This window comes from Scyliorhinus canicula, chromosome 10 (assembly GCF_902713615.1).
Source record: "Scyliorhinus canicula chromosome 10, sScyCan1.1, whole genome shotgun sequence".
Classification (NCBI taxonomy): domain Eukaryota; kingdom Metazoa; phylum Chordata; class Chondrichthyes; order Carcharhiniformes; family Scyliorhinidae; genus Scyliorhinus; species Scyliorhinus canicula.
In genome coordinates, this window is record NC_052155.1 from 137634849 (window position 1) to 137655745 (window position 20897).

At 46.6% G+C, this 20897-nt stretch overlaps 1 protein-coding gene across 1 annotated transcript in view; it reads left to right on the top strand.

Moving 5' to 3' along the window:
* Window positions 1-6325, top strand: part of LOC119972675 (mediator of RNA polymerase II transcription subunit 30-like) — a 68260-nt gene extending 61935 nt beyond the window's left edge. Inside the window, exon 5 of the mRNA XM_038809778.1 lies at window positions 3274-6325. Within this exon, the coding sequence (XP_038665706.1) occupies window positions 3274-3369 (96 nt within the window). The 3' untranslated portion in view covers window positions 3370-6325. The remainder of the gene's footprint in view (window positions 1-3273) is intronic.
* Window positions 6326-20897: the final 14572 nt, after the last annotated feature.

The following is a 20897-nucleotide window of genomic DNA, read 5'->3' on the forward strand; positions in this document are numbered from 1 at the left end:
GGTGATTGCCTCATTAGTATGTGGAACGTTCGTTTCGGTGCTGTCTGCTTTCTTAGCAGACAGAATCTACACCTGCTAGGTGCAGCCTGCTGGGGCTGCAAACATTGTCCATTTTATCCTGTATGCTTTGCGTTCCTCCATTTTGTATTTAGGGAAATGGCCAACTTTGGTGGTTACACCTTCAACTTATTTTTCCCATCTAACATCATCATCTCTGCCTCCAAAGAGGCAATACGATCTTTGTGGTCATCAATCATCTCCTCCACCTTCTGAATCGACACATTCTGCGACTTCAGCAGCTGTTCCACCCCTTCCAGGGGAGACAGAATTTCTGGCACTCTCTCCAAGTCCTAAGTGACTGCCAGCCGTTGCTTTTTAAATTTGGCCGATCAACTTGTTTGTCGACCATTGAGCGAGCAACAACACCACAGGTCCCCCGCCATCTTTTCCCCTCCTGCGCCACCCGTATCTTCCAGGTCTGAAGAATGCTCCTTGCTCGACACACTCCTCGTCTGGTAGCTCTTCGACATCACTCACCGGAGGAAAAATATTTGTTCTTCTTTTTCAGCACTTTTCCACCTGCATCACTCCTGAAAAATGGGCAAGAAGGACCAAAAAACAGTCCTCAGGCAGGACTCACCTTATGTGCGACCACTCACTCCATGGCCGCTGGTGCCATCCAGCATCAACCTTGTTGGATTATGCAAGATCAGTGGGAGGGTATGATGTACCATCAATTGGACTCGAGTCGTGAAGAAGTTCCAAATATCAGGCTTTAATGAACTAGTTGTGTGCCCGACAGTCGACTTACAGAGAAAGGCCGACTGCCGGCTGCTACGGGTTCTTGTACCCCGCCTCGTAGGAGGGGTTACCGGCCTCTTGGCCAATCGGCGAGCAGTCACATGACTAGCCTCAGCCAATTGGCAGAGAAACACATGACCTGCCTGAGCCAATGGGCAGCGGGTCCTCTGCACCAATGGCAGCACTACTCTGAGATACCGTAAACCTCCTAGTCATACCACCACAGGGTACTTTGTAGTTGTTGTAGATGAACAGTGCTGAAAGAATTGTTTTTTTTTCTTCAAACTAAGGCATCACTTTTGTTCAGATATCAAAACGCTGCTGCATTGCTGCCTGTCTCTTTACAGACATAACATTTGACAGTCATCTTTGAAGTCAGATGGGGGCTCAAAATGTTAAGTAAGATCTATTCTATTCTCAGTACATGTGATTTTAACGTGCAAGGAGATGATTAGTAGTAGCACCACAAGAATAAATACAAATTGGTACTATATTACTAGCTGCTTTTCATTTGGCTCAATTCAAATGTCTTGCCTTGAAAGTTGCTGATTTCAAATTGTTGACAATGCATTAATAAGAAACCTTTGCTCCCTCACATTCATAATTTAGTAATTTCACAAGGTACATGTTTGCAACAGAAGTTGTAAAAGCCATGATTAGATCCAAGTGTAGTATCGACTAAATTTGGATCAGGAAGGGGAGGCAGAAATTTGCAACTGATCTACTGTATCGTGACATTTGCCCTTAGGCCACTTTTTACAGCAGCAAATTTGAGGACAGAGATTGGAAGGTGGAATTTTTCTGTAATTTTAATATTAGGCACCATGCAATGTCTCTTATTGGTTTATATCTTGCTATGCCACTGCCTTACTGCAAGTGTTCAGTTACTTTAGGATGGGATCTATCATGCCTTGATTTAAATCTGGTGATGAGATTTGAAGTAGTTTTTCTTTTCATTCCTTACTTAACTTCAGGTTAAAGTTGTTGCGTAAACAAAACACAACTTTAAATAAATTGCAACGCTAATTCTGCTTTTATGGATAATTCCCAAATCTCCTGCATCAAACCTAATCAAACCTTTCCTGCCTAATATGGTGGGGGGGGGGGGGGGGGGGGGCAATTGATCAGGCCACTTGCTTAACCTCAGTCTTACTGGTGGGACCAGTATTTATTCTGAAAGCTGGTACGCTCCCCCTCACTGTATAAATCAACCACCTGCCTCTTTCTGGGTGCAGGGGCAGGAACTTCTGGTTTAATGAGTCCTTGCATACAGCTTGTTCTTTACCATGTAATGGTCAGACAGAACATTTGTCCCTCACACAGTGCGAAGGAAATTCAAAACTGGAGTAGGTGGAGATGTATGGAAGCCTGAGGCGTTTCTGTAAAGTAGGTTCTAAACTTAGTAATAATAATCTTTATTAGTGTCACAAGTAGCATTGCAGTGTTAATGTGACACTTATTGCAGTGTCACATTAACACTGCAATAAGTTACTGTGAAAATCCCCTAGTTTCCACACTCCGGCACCTGTTTGGGTACACTGAGGGAGAATTCAGAATGTCCAATTCACCTAATAAGCACGTCTTTCGGGACTTGTGGGAGGAGACCGGAGCACCCGGAGGAAACCCACGGAGACACAGGGAGAACGTGCAGGCACAGTGACCCAGTTGGAAAGGATTCAGTCCTTCCAAGTGTAAAAGATCCAACTTTTGGATTTATTAAAAAATTTAATTGTTCCCAAGCTTGACCTTGATTCCATCAAATTCCTTTCAGCACGTCTTGGTATTTTTGCACAATACAAAAGAGTGCAACCAAATTATTTACCTTACATTCAGCGAACCTTCCCACTGTAGCTCGAGCATATTATTTCCGTCTTGCTCTGCAGATATTGGAATCGAATATATACCATGTCTGCTCATTGGAGTATCTCCACAGAAATAAAGAGAGGGATAAAATTGATTTGCCTTTATGCTTTTTGGAGAACAGTATCAGTGGCCTCTTTTATGGGCATTTGAAAACGTTTAAGCCATCCAACGCTTGGCATGAAGATTTTGCTGACATAGGAGTCCTCTAATAATGTTATCAAACCTTTGGCGTTTTAACATTTTTGTCGGGCATTTCCTCCTCCCCTCCTCTGACCCCCACTCCACCTACCATACAGACATACACATACGCGCAACAGTACTGATAGGAGGTCTGTTGTACTCTTCAGGGAAAAAGCAGCCTTCGATCCAGTACAAACGCCAAACATACATAGATTTGCAATTTTGTAAATGGAAAATTTCCCAAGAGGACTATTGTGTTTCAAATTACTCCCCATTCATTATGTTTCAGTGTGTGCTATACAGCAAATGAGATAGATGACTCAATCTGCGTGTTGGAAATTAAACACTGACAAAGGTAAAGTGAATGGCATGATCCTAGTTGTTGAGGGGTGATATTTTCCTAAATGTTTTCCGTTTCTTTCTTCACAGAACCTTAAACAGAAAAATCAGCAGCTGAAGCAAATAATGGATCAACTGAGGAACCTGATTTGGGACATTAATGCAATGCTAGCGATGAGAAACTGAGCCCAACTGTTCAATCTGTTTGTATTTCGACTGAATGTATGCCATTCATGGCGATGATCAGAGTCAGCACTTGCTAGTCAGGTTTGATGGCTGATTTGCAGTTTTAAGTCAGTGAGCAAGAAAGCGTGCCCTGATGTCCAGCGCTAAAGGTCACTTTGTGATACAGTATATTAATTTTTAGAAAATATTTAATCTATTTGTGTAGCAAGCGCCAAATTATCCATATCGACACAGTGTCAGGTAGAAACACTAATCCTGCAGGGATTGGGTACCACTCTTAAATAGGGAATTGTGCTATATGTGGTGGCACTATCTCTGACCTGTACCCCCATCCAGTGTAGCTGATTGCTGGGGCCACAGGATTAGTGTGTTTACCTTTTTGTTTTTGTCTAAAGCAGGTTTGTGTTTGCTTTTCGTTTTGAGAATTGATATTACATTTGTAGCTAAGCCTTTTGTTTCTTAGTATTCTAATTAGATTGTAAAACCTACAATGTCCACTTCTGCTGCGAAATGTGAAGCACGCCCTTTGAAAATGGGCGTGCTCCACAGCATCTTAAACTTAAAATGAATGTTGAATTATTTCCTAATTCAAGAATAGTTTTCAGTCTGACTGTAGAGCAATCCTAACGTGTAAAGCACTGTTTCAACCCATTCCTGATAGATAGAAGTTCTGATTCATTGAACTATATTGTTCCAGTTCATTCCTTTTATATAGAAATGTTAATCTTTTAAAGGATTTTCGGAAATGTAGTTGTGTTTATAGCCGCTAAACTGCAAATCTTTATTTTGATAATCCTATATTTTACATTTGATTCGTTCCAGGGTACCATAAAAATATTTTAGATAATTTAAGGTCAGTTTTACAAAGTGATATGTAGAAGGTATTTTTGCTTTTGGAAAAGTGCGAGTAGCTATGAACGACATTCACACATCCACAAAAAGAATTGAGTTCTGGGACTAATTACAGGGTACAAGGCAATAAGTCTAATACATAGGGTTTATATGGCACAATGAACTGTAGAAACAGGCTTCAAGGAGCTGATGATTAGCTGAATCTACAAACTAAATTTCAGCCTTGAGATCAGTTATATTTTACTATATACAGATAGTTGTAATCTTATCTAGGATTGTAGTTTTTAGGGGAGTACAATTGGCTTTCAATGCTGGCAGCCCATGTTAATGCAGGAAGATGATCTGAATGAACTAATGGCTGGGATCAAAACCTCCTGTTTATTGAGATAAATTAAAAGTTGAGTGTGCGGTATATAAATCGTCAGACTTTGTTTTAAACATTAAAGCTTTGAGTTCTGAAAGCATTTTAAACCCATCATAAGCTCTGCAAAACTGTTTCCTACACATTTGCACAAAATGGAAAGTTTTAATTTGCAGATATCAAATCTGATTATGTAGATGAGCAGCGCTGAAAGAATTGTTTTTTTTCTTCAAACACTAAGGTATCATATTTGTTCAGATATCAAAACGCTGCTGCGTTGCTGCCTGTCTCTCTACAGACACAACATTTGACAGTCATCTTTAAATACAGATGGGGGCTCAAAATGTTAAGTAAAATCCATTCTATTCTCAGTACATGTGATTTTAACGTGCAAGGAGATGATTAGTAGTAGCACTACAAGAATAAATGCAAATTGGTACTATATTACTAGCTGCTTTTCATTTGGTTCAATTCAAATGTCTTAACTTGAAAGTTGCTCGTTTCAAATTGATGATAATGCATTAATAAGAATCCTTTGTTCCCTCACATTCATAATTTAGTAATTTCACAAGGTACATGTTAGCAACAGAAGTTTTGTGTAAAAGCCATGGTTAGATTCATCCAAGTGTAGTAGTGACTAAATTTGGATCAGAAAGGGGAGGTAGAAATTTGCAACTGAACTAATGTATAGCGACGTTTGCTCTGAGGCCACTTCTTACAGCAGCAAAGTTTAGGACAGCGATTGGAGGATGGACTTTTTCTGTAATTTTAATATTAGGCACCATGCAATGCCTGTTATTGGTTTACATTTTGCTATGCCACTGCCTTACTGCAAGTGTTCAGTAACTTTAGGATGGCATCCATCGTACCTTGGTTTAAATCTGGCGATGAGATTTGAAATAGTTTTTCTTTTTATTCCTTATTTAACTTCAGGTTAAAGTTATTGCGTAAACAAAACACAACTTGAAATACATTGCAAAGCTAATTCTGCTTTTATGGATAATTCCCTAATCTCCACTTTAACTGGTTTAACCTTTTTTTGAGTCATTCTCATTGTGACCTCATCATAGGACATAAGAAATAATGTTGTTTGGTAGTACAGAACTTGAGTATTGCTGAAATAAGAGACACACCAAAGATTTTCCTCTAGCACATTTCACAAGAATACCAGGAGAAATATGAGAAGAGAGTGCTGATTTGTTGGGAAGTGGACTCTGATTGGCAAAGGCATTGCCATCGAAAATGCACCAGCTGATGGTGACTGACAATGAACTGCCAAGCATTATTTGAAACTTAAGGCAGATTGATCCTGATTATTGTTTTCCCCTTGTAAATTGGTATTCTTGTGAAATGTCCTAATGATTACAAGATGAAAAGCTTCGACATGTCTCTTCGTTCAGCAAGAAACATAAGAAATAGAAGCACGAGTCGGCCATAAGGCCCCTCAAGCCTGCTGCGCCATTTAATAAAATAATGGCTGATCTCCATCTCTCTATACTTTCCCACCCAATCCCAAAATCCCTTGATCCAAAAGCCTCATCGATCTAAGTTTTGAACATTCCAAAGATTGACAGCCATCTGAGTGAAGAAACTTATCCCCTCCGTCCAAAATAGCTGTCCCCTTATCCTAGACTATTCTCCTAGTTTTAGACTCTATCTAGTCTGTCAATCCCTCTCAGAATTTTGGGTAAGCTTCTCCGGTCCCCCAGCCGCATGGTTCTCGGTGGCACACCATGAAAAAAATGAAATGAAAATCGCTTATTGTCACGAGTAGGCTTCAAATGAAGTTACTGTGAAAGCCCCTAGTCGCCACATTCTGGCGCCTGTTCGGGGAGGCTGTTACGGGAATCGAACCGTGCTGCTGGCCCGCTTGGTCTGCTTTCAAAGCCAGCGATTTAGCCCTGTGCTAAACAGCCGCTGGCGCCGGAATTCTCTCTTCCTGGCACTTATAACTGTGATTTCCGATTGAAGCCATCCCATAATTCTGGGAAACCGCGGGCAGGAGCGCGTTGCCACCAGGAAAAGAGAATCCCAATGGCCGGAGAATTCTGGCCCTTCTGTTTCAATGAGGTCACCTGTCATTCTTCTAAACTCCAGAGAGTGTTAGCCCATTCTAATCAATCTCTCCTCATAAGACAACTCTGTCATTCTGGAAATCAATTATGTGAACCCTCATTGCAGCCTTATTCATTCAGGCAATGTGGGCATCATTGGTTAGGCCTGTATTTGTCGTCCACTCCTAATTGCCCTTGTGAAGGTGGTGATGAGCTGCTGCCTTAAACCACTGCAGTCCAGGTAGTATAGAAAACCCACACACAGTGCTGTTAGGGAGGGAATTTCAGGATTTTTACAGCCTGATACTTGTATAGCAAATATATCTTTTCCTTTTTTTAAAATTTAGAGTACCCAATTATTTTCTTTTCCCCAATTAAGGGGCAATTTAACGTGGCCAATCCTATCTCTTTTTGGTTTGTGGGGGTGAGACCTATGCAGACACGGGGAAATGTGCACACTCTACGCGGACAGTGACTTGGGGCCGGGATCGAACCCGGATCCTCAGCCCCATGTGGCAGCTGTGCTAACCACTGTGCCGCCCTGCAAGTATACCTTTCCTTGCGTATGGAGACCAAAAGTGTACTCCAGGTATGGTCTGACCAAAGCCCTGAAGCATTGTAATAAGATCAGTGTTTGTCAAATCTGATTTCTCTTTCATAAGATCAACTTGACTCAACCTGATCAAATTATGATTTTCCATGTGCCCTGTTACCACCTCCTAAATAGACAATAAGAGGGGGAGGAGTTTCTGGATTTTGATTTATCCATGGAAATAATCATCATTGGTGAGGCAAGCTTTTATTGCCCATCCCTAATTACTGTTGAGACGGTGATGGTAAATCACAACCTTGAGCCACTGCAGTCTGTGCAGCGAGGGTACTCCCACGGTGGTGTGAGAGAATTCCAGGTTTTTTACTATGAAGGAACAATAATATATTCCCAAGTTGGGATGGTGTGTGACTTGGAAGGAAACTTGGAAATAGGTGCGCCTATTTCCCTTGTCCTTCGAGATGGTAGCAGTTGGGGTTTTGGGTTATGTTGTCAAAGAACTGTGGCAAGTTACTGCAGTGTGACTTTTACCTGTTGCACAGTGTAGCCACGTTGTGTCAGTGGTGGATAGGTGCCAATCAAGCAGACAACTTTGTCTTTCTGTGCTCAGTAAGTGTTTCACTTATCCAGCTTCTGACCTCTTATAACTGCAATATTTATGTGGCTAGTCCAATTGAAGGTTTTGTCAATGATAATTTCCAGGATATTGATAGTAAGGAATTCGATGATGGTAATCCTATTGAAAAGTTGTTGAGAGTTGGTTAGACTCTTGTTGGAGATTAACATTGCCTGGCACTTGTGTTGACGCAAATGTTATTTGCCACTTATCAACCCAAACCTGGATGTTGTCTAGATCTTTCATGTGGGCATAGATTGGTTAATAGATTGAGGATCTGTGGATGGAAATTAAGATTGCAATCATCAGCAAATACCTCCATTCCTGACCTTGGGTGAAGACGAAGTGATTGATGAAACAGCTGAAGATGGCTAAATGTGGGACACCACCCTTTGGAACGCCTTCAGGGATGTCCTAGGGTTGTGGTTCGGGTGATATGACTCCAGCCAGTGGAGAGCTTCCCGCTGACTTCCATGATGACACACTGGGTCAAATGTTTCTTGATGCCCAGGGCAGTCACTCACACCTCACCTTTGGAATTCAATTTTCTTATTTATGTTTGGACCAAGATTTTAATGAGATCTGGATGTGAGTGGTCCCAAAGGTGCTCAAACCTGGCACTAATGAGCAGTCATTGGTGAGTATTGGCACTCAAATTGTCCTGTCACCAACACATTTCATACTTTGCTGTTGGTTGCAAATAAAATGATGGATTGGTAATTGGGTACACCTGGAACTATTTTGTAATTCTTTTCAGCACTGTTCATTGAACCAGGATTAGCCTCCTGGCTTGATGGTAATGGTGTACTGAGGGATATGTGGTAACAGGTTATGGTGGAATTCCAGTTCTGCTGCTTAGGACCAACAGCACTTCTGGATGCCCAGTTTGAGCTGCTGGGTCTATTCAGATCTATTGCCTTGAGCACTGGAGTTGATTCACAAATATGACAGTGGTCTCCTCAGTATGAAGACAGGACTTTGTCTTCCACAAAGGCTTTAGGCGTAATTCTCCCGCAATTGGCGGGATGGCCCGGCGCCAAGAACGGCGCGAAACATTCCGGTGTTGGGCCACCGGAAGTTGGGGAATCCTCCGCACTTCCGGGGGCTAGATTGGTGGTGGAGGACTTGGCAATGCGCCAACCGCCGCCGAAGGGCCGCCGCGAGTTGGCGCATGCGCAGCGCCGCCGGCGTGGTTCCACTAGATGGCCTACAAGCCAGGTCCCGCCGTGTGGTACCATGTCCATTTCACACCGGAGAGATTGGCCAGGAACTGACGGCCGCTCAGCCCACCGGGGCCTGGAGAATTGCTGGGGGGGCTGCTGCCAACGGCCCATGACCGGCGTGGTGTAAACCCCGCCCTCACCCAAAAACCGGCGCCGGAGAATACGGCAGCCAGTGGTTGGGCAGGACTTGTGCCCGGTATTCTCCGACCCGGCAGATGGGGGGGGGGGGTCGGAGAATACAGCCCCTTTTGTCTCTACTGCCAATACTGTCATGAATGGATACATCTGCAACAGAGATTGGTGAGGGTGAGGTCAGGGGAATTTTCCCATATTGACTCATTACTTACCACAAACCCAGTGTGGCAGCCATGTCCTACAGAACTTAGCAAGCTCAGTCAATCATGGTACTGCTGCGATATTTTTCATGATGGATATAGAAGTCCTCTCCCCAGAGTTCATTTTTTGTCCTTTTGTCAGTTCTTTTTCAAAGCCGTGTTTAACATGGAAGTCTTGATTGATCAGCTAAGGGAGAGCAGTCGGTAGTAAACAGTTGGATGATTCCTTGCCCATGTTTGACCTGATGCCATGAGAGTCCATGGAGTTCAGATCAATGTTCCCTTGGCCATTCCTTTCTGATTTTTTACACTGTGCCATTGAGTTACTGTCTGTTACGCTGTGCCGGTGCGACACGACAGGCCCAGGGAAGGTGATGGGGGAATTTCGGACATTAGTTGAAAGGCATGTTTCTGAGAGTATGACTATTTGAGGCTGTTACTTGACTGGTATGTGGGATAGCTCTCCCAATTTTGGCACAGAACCCTGGATGTTAGTTGGTTGAGCCGTACATCACAGGAGAGCCCCTGGTTCACTTGATCATTTGTGTTGAAATGGGTAAACTCAGGGCAGTGCTAAGTTCTGCCCTGCTGCCCACTTGGTTAAGGTAAATGTGGCCAGAAACATAGAACATAGAACATAGAACGATACAGCGCAGTACAGGCCCTTCGGCCCTCGATGTTGCACCGACATGGAAAAAAAATCTAAAGGCCATCTAACCTACACTATGCCCTTATCATCCATATGCTTATCCAATAAATTTTTAAATGCCCTCAATGTTGGCGAGTTCACTACTGTTGCAGGTAGGGCATTCCACGGCCTCACCACTCTTTGCGTAAAAAACCCACCTCTGACCTCTGTCCTATATCTATTACCCCTCAATTTAAGGCTATGTCCCCTCGTGCTAGCCACCTCCATCCGCGGGAGAAGGCTCTCGCTGTCCACCCTATCTAACCCTCTGATCATTTTGTATGCCTCTATTAAGTCACCTCTTAACCTTCTTCTCTCTAACGAAAACAACCTCAAGTCCATCAGCCTTTCCTCATAAGATTTTCCCTCCATACCAGGCAACATCCTGGTAAATCTCCTCTGCACCCGTTCCAAAGCTTCCACGTCCTTCCTATAATGAGGCGACCAGAACTGTACGCAATACTCCAAATGCGGCCGTACTAGAGTTTTGTACAACTGCAACATGACCTCATGGCTCCGGAACTCAATCCCTCTACCAATAAAGGCCAACACACCATAGGCCTTCTTCACAACCCTATCAACCTGGGTGGCAACTTTCAGGGATCTATGTACATGGACACCGAGATCCCTCTGCTCATCCACACTGCCAAGAATTTTACCATTAGCCAAATATTCCACATTTCTGTTATTCTTTCCAAAGTGAATCACCTCACACTTCTCTACATTAAACTCCATTTGCCACCTCTCAGCCCAGCTCTGCAGCTTATCTATGTCCCTCTGTAACCTGCAACATCCTTCCGCACTGTCTACAACTCCACCGACTTTAGTGTCGTCTGCAAATTTACTCACCCATCCTTCTGCGCCCTCCTCTAGGTCATTTATAAAAATGACAAACAGCAACGGCCCCAGAACAGATCCTTGTGGTACGCCACTCGTAACTGAACTCCATTCTGAACATTTCCCATCAACTACCACTCTCTGTCTTCTTTCAACTAGCCAATTTCTGATCCACATCTCTAAATCACCCTCAATCCCCAGTCTTCGTATTTTCTGCAATAGCCGACCGTGGGGAACCTTATCAAACGCTTTACTGAAATCCATATACACCACATCAACTGCTCTACCCTCGTCTACCTGTTCAGTCACCTTCTCAAAGAACTCAATAAGGTTTGTGAGGCATGACCTACCCTTCACAAAACCATGCTGACTGTCCCTAATCATATTATTCCTATCTAGATGATTATAAATCGTATCTTTTATAATCCTCTCCAAGACTTTACCCACCACAGACGTTAGGCTCACTGGCCTATAGTTACCGGGGTTATCTCTACTCCCCTTCTTGAACAAAGGGACCACATTTGCTATCCTCCAGTCCTCTGGCACTATTCCTGTAGCCAATGATGACCTAAAAATCAAAGCCAAAGGCTCAGCAATCTCTTCCCTGGCTTCCCAGAGAATCCTAGGATAAATCCCATCCGGCCCCGGGGACTTATCTATTTTCACCTTGTCCAGAATTGCCAACACTTCTTCCCTACGCACCTCAATGCCATCTATTCTAATAGCCTGGGTCTCAGCATTCTCCTCCACAATATTATCTTTTTCTTGAGTGAATACTGATGAAAAGTATTCATTTAGTATCTCGCTTATCTCCTCAGCCTCCACACACAACTTCCCACCACTGTCCTTGACTGGCCCTACTCTTACCCTAGTCATTCTTTTATTCCTGACATACCTATAGAAAGCTTTTGGGTTTTCCTTGATCCTACCTGCCAAAGACTTCTCATGTCCCCTCCTTGCTCGTCTCAGCTCTCTCTTTAGATCCTTCCTCGCTTCCTTGTAACTATCAAGCGCCCCAACTGAAACTTCATGCCTCATCTTCACATAGGCCTCCTTCTTCCTCTTAACAAGAGATTCCACTTCTTTGGTAAACCACGGTTCCCTCGCTCGACCCCTTCCTCCCTGCCTGACTGGTAAGTACTTATCAAGAACATGCAATAGCTGTTCCTTGAACAAGCTCCACATATCCAGTGTGCCCAACCCTTGCAGCCTACTTCTCCAACCAACACATCCTAAGTCATGTCTAATGGCATCATAATTGCCCTTCCCCCAGCTATAACTCTTGCCCTGCGGGGTATACTTATCCCTTTCCATCACTAACGTAAAGGTCACCGAATTGTGGTCACTGTTTCCAAAGTGCTCACCTACCTCCAGATCTAACACCTGGCCTGGTTCATTACCCAAAACCAAATCCAATGTGGCCTCGCCTCTTGTTGGCCTGTCAACATATTGTGTCAGGAAACCATCCTGCACACATTGTACAAAGAATGACCCATCTAATGTACTCGAACTATATCTTTTCCAGTCAATATTTGGAAAGTTAAAGTCTCCCATAACAACTACCCTGTTACTTTCGCTCTTTTCCAGAATCATCTTCGCCATCCTTTCCTCTACATCCCTAGAACTATTAGGTGGCCTATAGAAAACTCCCAACAGGGTGACCTCTCCTTTCCTGTTTCTAACCTCAGCCCATACTACCTCGGAAGAAGAGTCCCCATCTAGCATCCTTTCCGCCACCGTAATACTGTCCTTGACTAGCAGCGCCACACCTCCCCCTCTTTTGCCCCCTTCTCTGAGCTTACTAAAACACCTAAACCCCGGAACCTGCAACAACCATTCCTGTCCCTGCTCTATCCATGTCTCTGAAATGGCCACAACATCGAAGTCCCAGGTACCAACCCATGCTGCCAGTTCCCCAACTTTATTTCGTATACTCCTGGCATTGAAGTAGACACACTTCAAACCATCTACCTGAACACTGGCACCCTCCTGCGAAGTCAAATCTGTGCTCCTGACCTCTATACTCTCAATATCCCGTACCCCAAAACTACAATCCAGGTTCCCATGCCCCTGCTGAATTAGTTTAAACCCCCCCAAAGAGCACTAACAAATCTCCCCCCCAGGATATTGGTGCCCCTCAGGTTCAGATGTAGACCATCCTGTCTATAGAGGTCCCACCTTCCCCAGAAAGAGCCCCAGTTATCCAGAAATCTGAATCCCTCCCGCCTGCACCATCCCTGTAGCCACGTGTTTAATTGCTCTCTCTCCCTATTCCTCATCTCACTATCACGTGGCACGGGCAACAACCCAGAGATAACAACTCTGTTTGTTCTCGCTCTGAGCTTCCATCCTAGCTCCCTAAAGGCCTGCCTGACATCCTTGTCCCCTTTCCTACCTATGTCGTTAGTGCCAATGTGGACTACGACTTGGGGCTGCTCCCCCTCCCCCTTAAGGACCCGGAAAACACGATCCGAGACATCACGTACCCTTGCACCTGGGAGGCAACATACCAAACGTGAGTCTCTCTCGCTCCCACAAAATCTCCTATCTGTGCCCCTGACTATTGAGTCCCCAATTACTAATGTTCTACTCCTTTCCCCCCTTCCCTTCTGAGCAACAGGGACAGACTCCGTGCCAGAGGCCCGTACCCCATGGCTTACCCCTGGTAAGTCGTCCCCCCCACAAGTATCCAAAACGGTATACTTGTTACTCAGGGGAACGACCGCAGGGGGTCCCTGCACTGACTGCTTCTTCCCAGTCCCTCTTACAATTACCCACCTATCTCCAGTCTTTGGTGTAACTACTTCCCTGAAGCTCCTATCTATGACCCCCTCTGCCTCCCGAATGATCCGAAGTTCATCCAGCTCAAGCTCCAGGTCCCTAATACGGTTTTTGAGGAGCTGGAGTTGGGTGCACTTCCCACAGATGAAATCAGCAGGGACACTGACGGCGTCCCTCACCTCAAACATTCTGCAGGAGGAGCATTGTACTGCCTTCCCTGACATCACCTCTAAATTTAAAAAAAAACAAGAAAAAGAAAAAGAAAGAAGAGCTTACCTGATATTACCTCAAACCCTGCTCCCGCTGAAAGGTAAGCAAATTTAAAGGCACTCACTCACCTTCACGACAGGCCCCTGCTCCCGCTTCCCAACCACCGTGGGGTGGGGGGGTTGGTTAGAGGAGGAGGTAGGGTGGGAAACACTCACGAAGTGTTTCGGGTTTAACTGTCACTTGCCAACAGCCTCTCCACAAACCACCTTCAACTTAGGCTGACCGCACTGCACGTATGCAAATTCCCCCAGAACAGCTGATCAGTAGCTCTGCTCTGCTGCCCTCTGCTGGATGATTGCCTTCACTCAAACTCCTCGGGTCTACTTCGCAGATTCACCTTCAACTTAGGCTGACCGCACTGCACGTATGCAAATTCCCCCAGAACAGCTGATCAGTAGCTCTGCTCTGCTGCCCTCTGCTGGATGATTGCCTTCACTCAAACTCCTCGGGTCTACTTCGCAGATTCACCTTCAACTTAGGCTGACCGCACTGCACGTATGCAAATTCCCCCAGAACAGCTGATCAGTAGCTCTGCTCTGCTGCCCTCTGCTGGATGATTGCCTTCACTCAAACTCCTCGGGTCTACTTCGCAGATTCACCTTCAACTTAGGCTGACCGCACTGCACGTATGCAAATTCCCCCAGAACAGCTGATCAGTAGCTCTGCTCTGCTGCCCTCTGCTGGATGATTGCCTTCACTCAAACTCCTCGGGTCTACTTCGCAGATTCACCTTCAACTTAGGCTGACCGCACTGCACGTATGCAAATTCCCCCAGAACAGCTGATCAGTAGCTCTGCTCTGCTGCCCTCTGCTGGATGATTGCCTTCACTCAAACTCCTCGGGTCTACTTCGCAGATTCACCTTCAACTTAGGCTGACCGCACTGCACGTATGCAAATTCCCCCAGAACAGCTGATCAGTAGCTCTGCTCTGCTGCCCTCTGCTGGATGATTGCCTTCACTCAAACTCCTCGGGTCTACTTCGCAGATTCACCTTCAACTTAGGCTGACCGCACTGCACGTATGCAAATTCCCCCAGAACAGCTGATCAGTAGCTCTGCTCTGCTGCCCTCTGCTGGATGATTGCCTTCACTCAAACTCCTCGGGTCTACTTCGCAGATTCACCTTCAACTTAGGCTGACCGCACTGCACGTATGCAAATTCCCCCAGAACAGCTGATCAGTAGCTCTGCTCTGCTGCCCTCTGCTGGATGATTGCCTTCACTCAAACTCCTCGGGTCTACTTCGCAGATTCACCTTCAACTTAGGCTGACCGCACTGCACGTATGCAAATTCCCCCAGAACAGCTGATCAGTAGCTCTGCTCTGCTGCCCTCTGCTGGATGATTGCCTTCACTCAAACTCCTCGGGTCTACTTCGCAGATTCACCTTCAACTTAGGCTGACCGCACTGCACGTATGCAAATTCCCCCAGAACAGCTGATCAGTAGCTCTGCTCTGCTGCCCTCTGCTGGATGATTGCCTTCACTCAAACTCCTCGGGTCTACTTCGCAGATTCACCTTCAACTTAGGCTGACCGCACTGCACGTATGCAAATTCCCCCAGAACAGCTGATCAGTAGCTCTGCTCTGCTGCCCTCTGCTGGATGATTGCCTTCACTCAAACTCCTCGGGTCTACTTCGCAGATTCACCTTCAACTTAGGCTGACCGCACTGCACGTATGCAAATTCCCCCAGAACAGCTGATCAGTAGCTCTGCTCTGCTGCCCTCTGCTGGATGATTGCCTTCACTCAAACTCCTCGGGTCTACTTCGCAGATTCACCTTCAACTTAGGCTGACCGCACTGCACGTATGCAAATTCCCCCAGAACAGCTGATCAGTAGCTCTGCTCTGCTGCCCTCTGCTGGATGATTGCCTTCACTCAAACTCCTCGGGTCTACTTCGCAGATTCACCTTCAACTTAGGCTGACCGCACTGCACGTATGCAAATTCCCCCAGAACAGCTGATCAGTAGCTCTGCTCTGCTGCCCTCTGCTGGATGATTGCCTTCACTCAAACTCCTCGGGTCTACTTCGCAGATTCACCTTCAACTTAGGCTGACCGCACTGCACGTATGCAAATTCCCCCAGAACAGCTGATCAGTAGCTCTGCTCTGCTGCCCTCTGCTGGATGATTGCCTTCACTCAAACTCCTCGGGTCTACTTCGCAGATTCACCTTCAACTTAGGCTGACCGCACTGCACGTATGCAAATTCCCCCAGAACAGCTGATCAGTAGCTCTGCTCTGCTGCCCTCTGCTGGATGATTGCCTTCACTCAAACTCCTCGGGTCTACTTCGCAGATTCACCTTCAACTTAGGCTGACCGCACTGCACGTATGCAAATTCCCCCAGAACAGCTGATCAGTAGCTCTGCTCTGCTGCCCTCTGCTGGATGATTGCCTTCACTCAAACTCCTCGGGTCTACTTCGCAGATTCACCTTCAACTTAGGCTGACCGCACTGCACGTATGCAAATTCCCCCAGAACAGCTGATCAGTAGCTCTGCTCTGCTGCCCTCTGCTGGATGATTGCCTTCACTCAAACTCCTCGGGTCTACTTCGCAGATTCACCTTCAACTTAGGCTGACCGCACTGCACGTATGCAAATTCCCCCAGAACAGCTGATCAGTAGCTCTGCTCTGCTGCCCTCTGCTGGATGATTGCCTTCACTCAAACTCCTCGGGTCTACTTCGCAGATTCACCTTCAACTTAGGCTGACCGCACTGCACGTATGCAAATTCCCCCAGAACAGCTGATCAGTAGCTCTGCTCTGCTGCCCTCTGCTGGATGATTGCCTTCACTCAAACTCCTCGGGTCTACTTCGCAGATTCACCTTCAACTTAGGCTGACCGCACTGCACGTATGCAAATTCCCCCAGAACAGCTGATCAGTAGCTCTGCTCTGCTGCCCTCTGCTGGATGATTGCCTTCACTCAAACTCCTCGGGTCTACTTCGCAGATTCACCTTCAACTTAGGCTGACCGCACTGCACGTATGCAAATTCCCCCAGAACAGCTGATCAGTAGCTCTGCTCTGCTGCCCTCTGCTGGATGATTGCCTTCACTAAAACTCCTCGGGTCTACTTCGCAGATTCACCTTCAACTTAGGCTGACCGCACTGCACGTATGCAAATTCCCCAGAACAGCTGATCAGTAGCTCTGCTCTGCTGCCCTCTGCTGGATGATTGCCTTCACTCAAACTCCTCGGGTCTACTTCGCAGATTCACCTTCAACTTAGGCTGACCGCACTGCACGTATGCAAATTCCCCCAGAACAGCTGATCAGTAGCTCTGCTCTGCTGCCCTCTGCTGGATGATTGCCTTCACTCAAACTCCTCGGGTCTACTTCGCAGATTCACCTTCAACTTAGGCTGACCGCACTGCACGTATGCAAATTCCCCCAGAACAGCTGATCAGTAGCTCTGCTCTGCTGCCCTCTGCTGGATGATTGCCTTCACTCAAACTCCTCGGGTCTACTTCGCAGATTCACCTTCAACTTAGGCTGACCGCACTGCACGTATGCAAATTCCCCCAGAACAGCTGATCAGTAGCTCTGCTCTGCTGCCCTCTGCTGGATGATTGCCTTCACTCAAACTCCTCGGGTCTACTTCGCAGATTCACCTTCAACTTAGGCTGACCGCACTGCACGTATGCAAATTCCCCCAGAACAGCTGATCAGTAGCTCTGCTCTGCTGCCCTCTGCTGGATGATTGCCTTCACTCAAACTCCTCGGGTCTACTTCGCAGATTCACCTTCAACTTAGGCTGACCGCACTGCACGTATGCAAATTCCCCCAGAACAGCTGATCAGTAGCTCTGCTCTGCTGCCCTCTGCTGGATGATTGCCTTCACTCAAACTCCTCGGGTCTACTTCGCAGATTCACCTTCAACTTAGGCTGACCGCACTGCACGTATGCAAATTCCCCCAGAACAGCTGATCAGTAGCTCTGCTCTGCTGCCCTCTGCTGGATGATTGCCTTCACTCAAACTCCTCGGGTCTACTTCGCAGATTCACCTTCAACTTAGGCTGACCGCACTGCACGTATGCAAATTCCCCCAGAACAGCTGATCAGTAGCTCTGCTCTGCTGCCCTCTGCTGGATGATTGCCTTCACTCAAACTCCTCGGGTCTACTTCGCAGATTCACCTTCAACTTAGGCTGACCGCACTGCACGTATGCAAATTCCCCCAGAACAGCTGATCAGTAGCTCTGCTCTGCTGCCCTCTGCTGGATGATTGCCTTCACTCAAACTCCTCGGGTCTACTTCGCAGATTCACCTTCAACTTAGGCTGACCGCACTGCACGTATGCAAATTCCCCCAGAACAGCTGATCAGTAGCTCTGCTCTGCTGCCCTCTGCTGGATGATTGCCTTCACTCAAACTCCTCGGGTCTACTTCGCAGATTCACCTTCAACTTAGGCTGACCGCACTGCACGTATGCAAATTCCCCCAGAACAGCTGATCAGTAGCTCTGCTCTGCTGCCCTCTGCTGGATGATTGCCTTCACTCAAACTCCTCGGGTCTACTTCGCAGATTCACCTTCAACTTAGGCTGACCGCACTGCACGTATGCAAATTCCCCCAGAACAGCTGATCAGTAGCTCTGCTCTGCTGCCCTCTGCTGGATGATTGCCTTCACTCAAACTCCTCGGGTCTACTTCGCAGATTCACCTTCAACTTAGGCTGACCGCACTGCACGTATGCAAATTCCCCCAGAACAGCTGATCAGTAGCTCTGCTCTGCTGCCCTCTGCTGGATGATTGCCTTCACTCAAACTCCTCGGGTCTACTTCGCAGATTCACCTTCAACTTAGGCTGACCGCACTGCACGTATGCAAATTCCCCCAGAACAGCTGATCAGTAGCTCTGCTCTGCTGCCCTCTGCTGGATGATTGCCTTCACTCAAACTCCTCGGGTCTACTTCGCAGATTCACCTTCAACTTAGGCTGACCGCACTGCACGTATGCAAATTCCCCCAGAACAGCTGATCAGTAGCTCTGCTCTGCTGCCCTCTGCTGGATGATTGCCTTCACTCAAACTCCTCGGGTCTACTTCGCAGATTCACCTTCAACTTAGGCTGACCGCACTGCACGTATGCAAATTCCCCCAGAACAGCTGATCAGTAGCTCTGCTCTGCTGCCCTCTGCTGGATGATTGCCTTCACTCAAACTCCTCGGGTCTACTTCGCAGATTCACCTTCAACTTAGGCTGACCGCACTGCACGTATGCAAATTCCCCCAGAACAGCTGATCAGTAGCTCTGCTCTGCTGCCCTCTGCTGGATGATTGCCTTCACTCAAACTCCTCGGGTCTACTTCGCAGATTCACCTTCAACTTAGGCTGACCGCACTGCACGTATGCAAATTCCCCCAGAACAGCTGATCAGTAGCTCTGCTCTGCTGCCCTCTGCTGGATGATTGCCTTCACTCAAACTCCTCGGGTCTACTTCGCAGATTCACCTTCAACTTAGGCTGACCGCACTGCACGTATGCAAATTCCCCCAGAACAGCTGATCAGTAGCTCTGCTCTGCTGCCCTCTGCTGGATGATTGCCTTCACTCAAACTCCTCGGGTCTACTTCGCAGATTCACCTTCAACTTAGGCTGACCGCACTGCACGTATGCAAATTCCCCCAGAACAGCTGATCAGTAGCTCTGCTCTGCTGCCCTCTGCTGGATGATTGCCTTCACTCAAACTCCTCGGGTCTACTTCGCAGATTCACCTTCAACTTAGGCTGACCGCACTGCACGTATGCAAATTCCCCCAGAACAGCTGATCAGTAGCTCTGCTCTGCTGCCCTCTGCTGGATGATTGCCTTCACTCAAACTCCTCGGGTCTACTTCGCAGATTCACCTTCAACTTAGGCTGACCGCACTGCACGTATGCAAATTCCCCCAGAACAGCTGATCAGTAGCTCTGCTCTGCTGCCCTCTGCTGGATGATTGCCTTCACTCAAACTCCTCGGGTCTACTTCGCAGATTCACCTTCAACTTAGGCTGACCGCACTGCACGTATGCAAATTCCCCCAGAACAGCTGATCAGTAGCTCTGCTCTGCTGCCCTCTGCTGGATGATTGCCTTCACTCAAACTCCTCGGGTCTACTTCGCAGATTCACCTTCAACTTAGGCTGACCGCACTGCACGTATGCAAATTCCCCCAGAACAGCTGATCAGTAGCTCTGCTCTGCTGCCCTCTGCTGGATGATTGCCTTCACTCAAACTCCTCGGGTCTACTTCGCAGATTCACCTTCAACTTAGGCTGACCGCACTGCACGTATGCAAATTCCCCCAGAACAGCTGATCAGTAGCTCTGCTCTGCTGCCCTCTGCTGGATGATTGCCTTCACTCAAACTCCTCGGGTCTACTTCGCAGATTCACCTTCAACTTAGGCTGACCGCACTGCACGTATGCAAATTCCCCCAGAACAGCTGATCAGTAGCTCTGCTCTGCTGCCCTCTAGCTGATTGTTAGCTAATGGTCCCTGCTTTTGTGTGTGCATGTTGAGGTGTGGGTGTGTGCATGCACATCTGCTAGTAATGTATGATTCATTGCTCCTTTTCTTTGATTCCCTCCTTGCTGTCACCTTCTCAAAGGATTTCACCTGCCCAGCTAACTTGAAGTTTGTTTTAACAAGATTAATTGTGGGGAGTGGAGCCCTGTAGCAACATTTTATTGAAAAAAACAAATTACCTTAAACATCAATAATACAAAATCCAGCCTTTCAAGTTCGTCATACAGCTTCACCAAAAGACCTGCTAAGAACTGCCGTTTGTGATTTTTGTACCCATTCATCAATATTTTTCTGGAGGGGAAGCACTGCACAAAAACATTTCTAGTTGAAATTTTATAATATTGATAGTGAATTTCAAATCCGTTCATTGAGTATGAATTGTCCTGATAAAATGTGTGTGTGTGGGTTGAAAGATCAGAGTAGGACATTGCAAAAAAATAAAATAATGAACAGTTCAAAGAAAGAG